General features: G+C 49.5%; 1 protein-coding gene across 4 annotated transcripts; it reads right to left on the reverse strand.

Annotated features, from left to right (window-relative positions):
* Positions 1-5,765: 5,765 nt before the first annotated feature.
* LOC122037972 (homeobox-leucine zipper protein ROC5-like) lies at positions 5,766-9,476 on the reverse strand. Of its 4 annotated transcripts, none has more exons than XM_042597478.1 (9): positions 9,330-9,475; positions 9,055-9,188; positions 8,774-8,937; positions 8,462-8,643; positions 8,244-8,361; positions 7,471-8,142; positions 7,300-7,401; positions 6,845-7,220; positions 5,766-6,760 (listed from the first exon to the last, which is right to left on the reverse strand). In XM_042597478.1, the coding sequence occupies exons 3-9, from the start codon at positions 8,891-8,893 to the stop codon at positions 5,976-5,978; spliced, it is 2,355 nt and encodes a 784-aa protein (XP_042453412.1). In that variant the 5' UTR covers positions 8,894-8,937; positions 9,055-9,188; positions 9,330-9,475; the 3' UTR covers positions 5,766-5,975. The 4 variants fall into 4 exon arrangements, with proteins under 4 accessions (XP_042453412.1, XP_042453414.1, XP_042453411.1 ...); XM_042597480.1 differs by having other exon boundaries at positions 5,766-6,305; positions 6,387-6,760; positions 9,055-9,474; XM_042597477.1 differs by having other exon boundaries at positions 9,055-9,476.
* Positions 9,477-9,869: the final 393 nt, after the last annotated feature.

Genomic DNA, 9,869 nt, shown 5'->3' on the forward strand with positions numbered 1-9,869 from the left:
TCATGAAAGGGCGTGGCCTCAAAAAAGAAGCATTCTTCGTGAAAGGCTCAAGGCTAGGCGGGAAGTTTCATAAAGCTACAGACGCCAGGCAATTCAAAAGGGTCGTGAATAGGACAAAACAGGTCAGCAGAAGTGAATGTCAGATCAGAGGAGTATCAAGCGGGCTTGTGGGGTGTTGCTTGCTCAGACTATCCGGGCAAGTAGCTCTGCCTAGACAACCCCTGATCTGAGTAGCTAACCAGGCGCATCGCGAGAACTGCGGGGTCATCATAAGCTGCAAGGGCACTGTGGCCCAAGGGTTGAGTAAGGTTTTTACACTCCCTCCTCTATCCTTAATTCTATATCGCGCATAATGCAATTACAGGAAGAAATGCGGCGTGAATGAGTCAGCCCAGAGACAACAATAACGACCAGATCAACCCAAGCAATCAGGTCGGCACAGGCGAGACGAATGAAGGCGAAAAAGAGCAATGCATCTATGCCTTTGCCGTTTGGGGTTCTTACTGGTCTCGGACCAGCGCCATCGCCACCGATCTCGGACCGGAATATCATTACTGGTCTCGGACCAGCGCCATCGCCACCGGTCTAGGACTGGAATATCATTACTGGTCTCGGACCAGCGCCATCGCCACCGGTCTCGGACCGGAATATCATTACTGGTCTCGGATCAGCGCTATCGCCACCGGTCTCGGACCGGAGTATTATTACTGGTCTCGGACCAGCGCCATCGCCACCGGTCTCGGACCGGAGTATCCCAGACTCTCGCCCCAGTGCGAGTTATAAGTGAGCTCTGTTCTCACGCCCAACTACCTTTCAGGTCGGCTCCCATGCGAGAATGAAAAGTGAGTCTTGTGCTCACGCCCAACGACCTTTTAGGTTGGTAGTCACAGACTCTCGCCCCAGTGCGAGTTATAAGCGAGCTCTGTTCTCACGCCCAACGACCTTTCAGGTCGGCTCCCATGCGAGAATTAAAAGTGAGTCTTGTGCTCATGCCCAACGACCTTTTAGGTTGGTAGTCCCAGACTCTCGCCCCAGTGCGAGATATAAGTGAGCTCTGTTCTCACGCCCAACGACCTTTCAGGTCGGCTTCCATGCGAGAATTAAAAGTGAGCCTTGTGCTCACGCCCAACGACCTTTTAGGTCGGTAGTCCCAGACTCTCGCCCCAGTGCGAGTTATAAGTGAGCTATGTTCTCACGCCCAACGACCTTTCAGGTCGGCTCCCATGCAAGAATTAAAAGTGAGTCTTGTGCTCACGCCCAATGACCTTTTAGGTCGGTAGTCCCAGACTCTCGCCCCAGTGCGAGTTATAAGTGAGCTCTGTTCTCACGCCCAATGACCTTTCAGGTTGGCTCCCATGCAAGAATTAAAAGTGAGCCTTGTGCTCACGCCCAACGACCTTTTAGGTCGGTAGTCCCAGACTCTCGCCCCAATGCGAGTTATAAGTGAGCTCTATTCTCACGCCCAACGACCTTTCAGGTCGGCTCCCATGCGAGAATTAAAAGTGAGCCTTGCGCTCACGCCCAACGACCTTTTAGGTCGGTATCTCCAGACTCTTGCCCCAGTGCGAGTTATAAGTGAGCTCTATTCTCACGCCCAACGACCTTTCAGGTCGGCTCCCATGCGAGAATTAAGAGTGAGCCTTGCGCTCACGCCCAACGACCTTTTAGGTCGGTATCTCCAGACTCTCACCCCAGTGCGAGTTATAAGTGAGCTCTATTCTCACGCCCAACGACCTTTCAGGTCGGCTCCCATGCGAGAATTAAAAGTGAGCCTTGCGCTCACGCCCAACGACCTTTTAGGTAGGTATCTCCAGACTCTCGCCCCAGTGCGAGTTATAAGTGAGTCCTGTTCTCACGCCCAACGACCTTTCAGGTCGGCTCTCATGCGAGAATTAAAAGTGAGCCTTGTGCTCACGCCCAACGACCTTTTAGGTCGGCTCCCAGTGCGAGTTAAAAGTGAGCTCTGTCCTCACGCCCAACGACCTTTCAGGTCGGCCCCCATGCGGGAATCAAAAATTAACTCCCCTGCGAAAAGCATAAGTGAACTCGGCGCCCACACCTAACTACCTTTCAGAGGGATACGCCTTACATTGAGCGGAGCGTTTCCAAATAATCAGGTCAGCTACATCTGGCTTCATTTTAGCTCCTTTATGTAAATTACAAATATGCAGCAAACAAGCAAGGTACGGAGTAGTTTCTAGCTCTTAGCTCTTACATACGGACCAGTTTCTAAAAATGCTTGCTAGATGAAAATTGAGCAGGAAAGACTATGCCGGAAAAGGACAGATATACGAGTACAGCAGCACAGTTCAATAAGTAGGTGATACAGCTAAGGCCACAAGAGGGAACGCTTTGCGGCAAAGGAGCCACTGAAACAACTATGGCCTGAACTAATTTTAACTCGGGGAAAGGATTGGTCATGGAGAATGAGCACTACCGCGTGAAGAAATGTCTGGGGACTCAGGAGCCCCTGGGGCGTTCAAGGCTCGAGCCAACTGCGCATGTAGGGAGTTGATGACTGTTTGTTGCCGGGCGATCGTGTCTTGCTTGTCGTCGAGATACGCACGGAGGAGAGATAGCTCCGTTTCATGCTCTTGTTTCAAGCGTTCCTGAAGGCTGAGTTGGCGCTGCAGGCTAGCCTGGCATTCCTCTTTCCTCGCCTTCTCAGAATGCACGCAAGACTTTGCGACACGATACTGGGCTTCCATGGAGCGCAGGGCAGCTAGCTGACGAGCTCGATCCTGGGATACGTGTTCCAGTTCACGTTCTTTCTCAGCAAGTTGTAAGGTGAGCTGATCTATTCGCGTTTGGGAAGGTGGTTGATCAACCTCCTCAGAAAAAGGAGAATGCATCACGGGGGGGAAGAAGCTGGTGTAACGTGGGTTAACAAAAGAAAGGGGGAAGGCGTGACAGGAGAAGGATAGAATAAAGAAATGACCGTAAGGCTCCTTATAAAGAGGAGGGGTGGCCAAGTCAAAGCAACTACGTGGGCACGGTACCCCAAGCGACTGGCAAAGCAATTAAGGAGGCATGGTATCCCAGGCGACGCGACACAAAGGTTGATGCGTGAGGCAGGAAGCAAAACGCGCAGAGATATGCTGAGGTAGAGACACAGAGATAGGCTGAGGTCACAGAGATATGCTGAGATCTTAAAGATGTGCTGAGGTCTAGTTAGTCAGACTTTCGTCCTCCTTCGACTAGACTTGTAAGGGAGGCTTGTGATACGGTTGGCAAGGGAGGGGCCCGAGAGGAAAGGGTTAGAAAGCTCAAGGCCATATAGCGGTCAAAAGTCAAGAGGATGTGACGGTCAATAGTCAGGGTGATTCAGCAGTCAATAGTTAGGCTGACTAGGCAGTCAGAGGCAAGCATGTGGGGTAGTCAGAGGCCAGGCAGACTTGTTGATCAAGGAGGCAAAGTAGTTGAAAGACAAGGGGAAACGACAGGCAGAACACCGAGTATAGGTCGGGAGCGGCAGAGCTGGGTAGAGGCAGCCCGATTTACAGGCCTGCGATTTGAAGGCCCGGAAGCGCAAGTCACAAATCATAGATCGGAAGCGTCAAAGCTGTGCAAAGACAACCCGATCTACGGGCTTACGGGCGAGGGCCAGCAAGTACTCATGGGTCAGGAGCGGCAGAGCTGGGTAGAGGCAGCCCGATTTACAGGCCTGCGATTTGAAGGCCCGGAAGTGCAAGTCACGACTCACAGGTCGGAAGCAGCAGAGCTGGTCGGAGTCAGCCCAACTGGCAGATAACGCTTAGAGGCAGGATCTGGTCGAGGGTGTGAGGTAGATGCAGACCGCGATAAATAGGACGAGCTAAGCTGTGCAGGAGTCGGAGGATCACAACTGTCCGTCAAGGGTAATCATTGCATACCAGGGAGATGTGCGGAGGCGGAGGTTCCTAAGCGAGAGGATGCTCTCATAACCAATGGCAGCCTGACAGATGTCCCTCACTACGAGACAAAATCCATGTGTAAAGGCGAAGGTTCCTAAACAAGAAGATGCCTTCACGACCAATAACAGCACGACAGGTGTCGGGGATATACGACAAAGCCCAGCGTCTAACGTTTTCTGACAGGATGGCAGGTTCTGGAAGCAAGGCGGGTGCATAAAAAGGAGGAGATTCCTCGTACGCGGGTACGCGCTCTCTGGTGATTTTTCCACAACTTTTCGTTTTTAGTTTCTCTATTTTTTATGGGGAAAAAGGACCTGACTTGAGCGTCAGAGAGCCTGATCCGGGGACTTTTTCCCTGGGTTATGGTCTCTAACGTGAGGGAGGGGAGATCGTCTGAGTGTGTGCAGGGTCTTGCAGCAGCGTCAGCCGCCCGTGGGAGCCGAATCGCCCACGACTTTCCGTCAACAACCAGGCTACTGCGACCAGCCTCCGTCCGACTCAGCCTTTGGACAGGATCAATATAGATTAAATTTCTTTATATTTTTAGTTGTACATTTTAGTTCTCTAAGGTAATCGGTCTGGTCTTATGGAAATTTTTCACCGACCATCAGGATAAATCGGGAAGTGCATGCGGCGACCAACCCAGAAGCTCAATATCCTTTGATTGCACCCTTCATTTGAAGGAAAAATTCTAACAAATACACTATAACTAGGGCTTGAACCGTGAATGTTTAGATGATAATTTAGATATCTTATTATGATATCATAGCCTAGGGACATCTACTAGACTTTCAAATAATAATAATAATAATAATAATAATAATAATAATAATATTAGTTAGTTTCATTGACTATCCCTGTGTGACCGGCTTGGTCTCACGGAAATTTCCCACCGACAACTAGGATAAATCAGGAAGCGCACGCAACGACCAGTCCAGAAGTCCAGCATCCTTTGGTTACGTCCCTCATTTGGGAAAAAATTCCTACAAATATACCGTAGCTAGGGGTTAAACTACATATATCTGAATAATAATCTAAACATCCTACTGTGATATCATAATCCTGTGGCCATCTACAAGACTTTTAATTGTGGCAAAAAAAACGAATACGCTCGCCCCCAGCGCCCTCGCCAACCCGTCCCAAGGCCAACACAGAGGAGGTAAATTACGAATGACTACTAGCCTTTGGAATAATGACTAACACATAAGGGAAGTATTTACCTCGACTTTATCGAAATTCGAACTTCAGATCTTATTGTGACAACACATTCAAGATGGTAAAAAAGATGAATATGTTCGCCCCCAGCACCCCCGTCAATCCGTCATAGGGCCAATATAAAAGAGATAAATTATGGATGACTACTAACCTTTGATAATACCTTCAAACTCTGATAGGGAGTGGAAATATAAATCTGATTATCTAGTTATGCAAAAGGTGGTAACCGTTGGCCTCCGAGGCTGATAAGACGAAGGAAAGGCAATCAATCTCGCAGCATCAATCAATCTCTATGGGCGAGGTCGCAGCATTAAATTTATGAGCAGAGTTGCAGACGACGGCATTAATGCGCTCCGCTGGCACTGGCCTGCCTACGTTTAATGCATGGCACTATGGCAGAGAGGTGAGTCGTCGTCCATGCATACATACATCAGGACAACCCAACAAACACACCATTAATCCATGTCCATTAAAAAAGACTTCATCTTCGTCTTCGACTTCGGATCTGAATCGAGATCGAAAGAAACGTACAGCAGTTACTCATGGCATCCGATCGATCATTGCACATATGAGCTCGTCACAATCGAACAACAAGATCAAACAAATGCCCCTCCCTAGCTCGCTCAAGTACTCCCACCTCGTGCAGGAGTTGATTGGTGATCAGAAAGGAAACAATATCATAACATTCATGAAACCGAGTCAATACCCGAACCACCACCATAGGCCACACGTACGCGCGGTTCGTTCTTGACTCCATCTCTCCATTCATCGTAATTATTACTGATCTATTTAATTCGATCGATGATCGATCTCCATGATTCGTGCTTTTCTATATATACGATCGATACATCGATGGGTGCTTTGTAATTAGTCCCCGTAGTGGAACACTGCGGCTTTGATTTTTTGAACCGTGCAGGAGATGAGGCTGTTGACGGTCTCCACCGACTCCACCGTCAGCTTCGCCGTGGGCTGGTTGTTAACGAGGATTTGGAATCCGACGGTGAGAAGAGAGCCCTCCCCGCCGTCCGGGAGGATGGCGAACCCCGAAGGCAGCAGCGCCACGTAGGCCGAGTCGCCGCCGTTCATGACCAGGTGCATCGCCGGCACGTCCACCGGCGCGTATACCACCATCGCGCCCGACGCGTCGGCGCACGTCTCTTGCAATATCAGCATGCTTGGTTGGTTCGAGCTCACCGCCTGCGTGTTACAAAATTGGATTTGTGATTTCGGATTTAATTGTTGTTTCCTTGTGATTTGATTAATTAACGGAATGCGTACGCTGGCACGGAGGAGGGAGACGGCGTTTCCGGCGGCCTGGCCTTTGGCGATGTGAGCCATCTCGTACATGGGGCCGCCGTTGGAGAGGATGTCCCACTTGCTTCGGAGGCCCGCCTCCCGGAGGAAGTCGAAGAGGCGCTTCGGCGAGATCAGGGGCAGGGGAACAGAGGTGGCGGTGCTGAGAACCACGCCGGCCGGCTCGCCCGGGTCGCCGACGCTCTTCCTCGTCATCACGTGCACGTCGGGCCCGATGCTGTGCGATTCCAGTTTGGTCCACTCGTGCGCCGACGACTTGCAAACGCCAGAGCAGAAGGCTTCGGTCATCCTCTGCGCCAGCTTCAGCATGCTCCGTCGCCCGCTCGCCGTTATCGTCCCTGTTAGTTCCGCCCAATATGATTTCCAAGAAATTCATTCACCGATTGTCTATATTAGTTACGTAATCCATACACGTTAATTACCAGACTCGTCCAAGTTGGAAGCGGACGAGAGGATGGCGAGGCACTCGCACCGGCGCTGAAGGGTGGCTAGCCACCGACCGGCGCCAAAGGCCAGGCCGGAGCGGAGCAGCGGGCGGTAGAGAAGATGCACCTGAGACTCGTCGTACTCGGCGTGCTCCACCCATACGAGCTTCGAGTAATCATTGGGCATATCTCGAACCACAAATCCAGAAGGCATCAATCTGCAGCTGGATCCAGACGATGCGTTTTCTCTGATAAAGTCGACGGAGACATCCACCACAACCCAAGTGCCCTCCGCCTGCTGCTTACAGAATCTGAGGAAATTCACCTCCCGAATCGCAACTAACGGCGACAACACTTGTAGCTCAGCGCGCATCTACATTTGCAAATCGACAAATTGTTGCTCAGCTTTTTGATTCTTCAAAGATTAGATTACAAACAAAATCTTGGCTCACGAGTTGCAAAGCGCCGTTTTTAGTTCCGCCCGCACCGTTGCATATGACTTCTACGGTTGTGTTCTTTGCTACGATGGAAGAGAACATATTTGCCCAACGATCCTACATCATCGCAAACAATCAATTGGATCGTGTGATTTCTTTTGAAAAAAATTATAAATATTTACTTACAGAATCCATGAATGTTTCAACGAGAGCTAGGCTATTTACGATCACCATTCCGGTCTGCCTCGAGGCCTCGGCGACAAATCCAGCCGGCGACAAGCCGGCGATGCGGCGGACGCTGTGGTGATACTGCTCGTAGTTCAAGGCCTCCGCGCTACCATCCGAACTCCGGATCCAAAGCGGTGCGTCCATGTGCGCCATGGTCAGTAGCTCATCCATGGCCGCCAGTGCGAGCTCCAACAACATGCTCCTGTCGGATGAGGTCAGGTGTGCGACGGCAGCGCCGCCGTGCAACGGGCTGATGGTCGCAGGCGTCGGAGGAAAAAGTTCGGGGGGGACTAATCCTGCGGCGAAGCCGCCGTTGCTGCCCACGCCAAGCTCCAGGAGCGATCTCGGAAAGGGGGGCGGCGCGACGTCGATGTTGTCAGCGGCGAAACACGGCGTGGAGCGGCCGAGGAACTTGCCGGCGAGGGCGCAGAGGCGGTCGAGCTCTTCTTTGAGCCTGGCGTTCTCGATGCGGAGGTTCTGCTCCTCGAGGGAGATATCGCCGAGCATCGCCGCGCCGCCGCAGTTGCTGCAGACAGGATTCCTCGTCGCCTCCCCGATCGCCATGTTGTCCGCACGAAGCTTGTCGTTCTCCTGCCTGAGGATCGCGTTCTCGTGCCGCTCAATTTGTGTCTGTAATCAACACAATTAATTAATTAATGGCGAGACGAACAACAACAAATTCTCGATCGGAAATCAAATCAAAAAAGAGAATTGCGATCAACTATGATCACCTTCATCTGAGTGCGCCGATTCTGGAACCAGAACTTGACCTGGCGGCTCTCCAAGCAAAGCCGCTTGCTCAGTTCAAGCCTTTGTTTCTCATCAGGATGAGGGCAATCCTTGAACAAACTAATTAAAGATGAACAGCAACAAAAAAATAAATTAATTAAATCTGTAATATTCTTCTTCTATATATAATCAAACAGGGAAATATCGGTAAGTAATATACGCTTCGAGTTCTTGGATTTGTTGCGGAGTGTGGCGATGGTATCTCTTCTTCTTCTTTCGGGGATTCTGTTCTTGATCGACGTCGTCGCCGGAGACAGTTTCCAAGTTGTCGCTCCCTGATCTGCAATCGTTCTCATCGCCAGTTATTCGGCTTAAGTTCATCTGTGCTTCCGTGCCGGTTTGCTGCAGAAAAAGGCGAATTAAACCAACCAACCAACAAACAAACAAAAAAGAATCCTAAAAAATTGATCAGCGAATAATTAAATGGAAATACAGAAACCCTCTAAGAATCAACTTAATAAATTGTAATTACCAGGCCGAGGGAGAGAGCTGGGGAGGTGAAGGAATGTTTTTTTTGGGATCTGTGGGAAACGAGGCCCCGTGGAGAGAGATCACCGCCGGCGTTCATGGAGGCCGATCTCCTAAAACTCATCGAATAGTAATTTGTATCCAGCTCCTCCTTTTAGCAAGATCCACCTTAACTCCGATCATGATATATCCAGCAGAGCATATCAAGAACTCAACCAAAGCAAATAAAAAAAAGAAAGAAAGATAAACAGATACATGGGAATTATTAATATATACATCTCTTACAATCGAGGAAAGTGATGAATCAAAAGTGGAGAGAGGATCACGGGAACCAAAACCACCACTGGTCCTATTCCATTCCCACCACTTCCTCTCTCTTAATTATTCGCATTCATGGTAGCAGCAGCTTCTTTAAAACCCTAATAACTCAAAAACACACACACATGTACAGAAAAACTCGATCATTTCATCGTAGCAAAAATTCATGAGGAGAAGAAGAAGAAGGCGATCGAGATTTCGGAATATCGACACTGCGGCATTCGAAGCAAATAATTAAATACCCAAAAGCAAGCGAAGAAGCAGCTAGCAATAGCTAGCTAGCTAGCTAGCTGTGAGAAGAAAACCCACGCCTGTGGTCTCTGCGCCTTCCCCACCCTCATAATTAAACGATCGACGACTACGCCACTACGAATGATCAAAGACAAGCCGAACCCTTATGATTCGGTTCGTAAAAAGATTAAAATTTGATGTATATACCCCATAACGTCGCAAAAATGGAGGAGTCTACGTGGTACTGACACGGTACACAAAGCTCCGAGCAAAGACAGAATGAAGTTTGACTTCTCCACCGCAACAGCAGTGACGGAGGAGTCAAAATCAAGCCCTGACGCAACGCCGGGCTCCATCTTTCACCCGACCGACCAACACAATCACAGTGAACAAAAATAGAAGTAAAAGTTAAGAGGAATCTCAAATTTTATAAACCATAAAAAATCCTACTGTTTATCAAAACATAAAATATAAATAAAGGGCGTCATTTCAATATTTTTTTATCTCAATCCAACATTATTAAAGAAGCTATCAGATAGTGATGATAAAAA

This window comes from Zingiber officinale, chromosome 1A, assembly GCF_018446385.1.
Source record: "Zingiber officinale cultivar Zhangliang chromosome 1A, Zo_v1.1, whole genome shotgun sequence".
Taxonomy (NCBI): domain Eukaryota; kingdom Viridiplantae; phylum Streptophyta; class Magnoliopsida; order Zingiberales; family Zingiberaceae; genus Zingiber; species Zingiber officinale.

Bases quoted from the DNA above. Each gene is read 5' to 3' on its own strand.
- LOC122037972 (XM_042597477.1), bottom strand. From the start codon at position 8,893: ATGAGTTTTAGGAGATCGGCCTCCATGAACGCCGGCGGTGATCTCTCT. The intron at 8,362-8,461 runs GTATATTACTTA...ATCTTTAATTAG, and splicing joins CAAATCCAAGAACTCGAAGC to TTTGTTCAAGGATTGCCCTC. The intron at 7,221-7,299 runs GTGAGCCAAGAT...TTGCAAATGTAG, and splicing joins AAAACGGCGCTTTGCAACTC to ATGCGCGCTGAGCTACAAGT.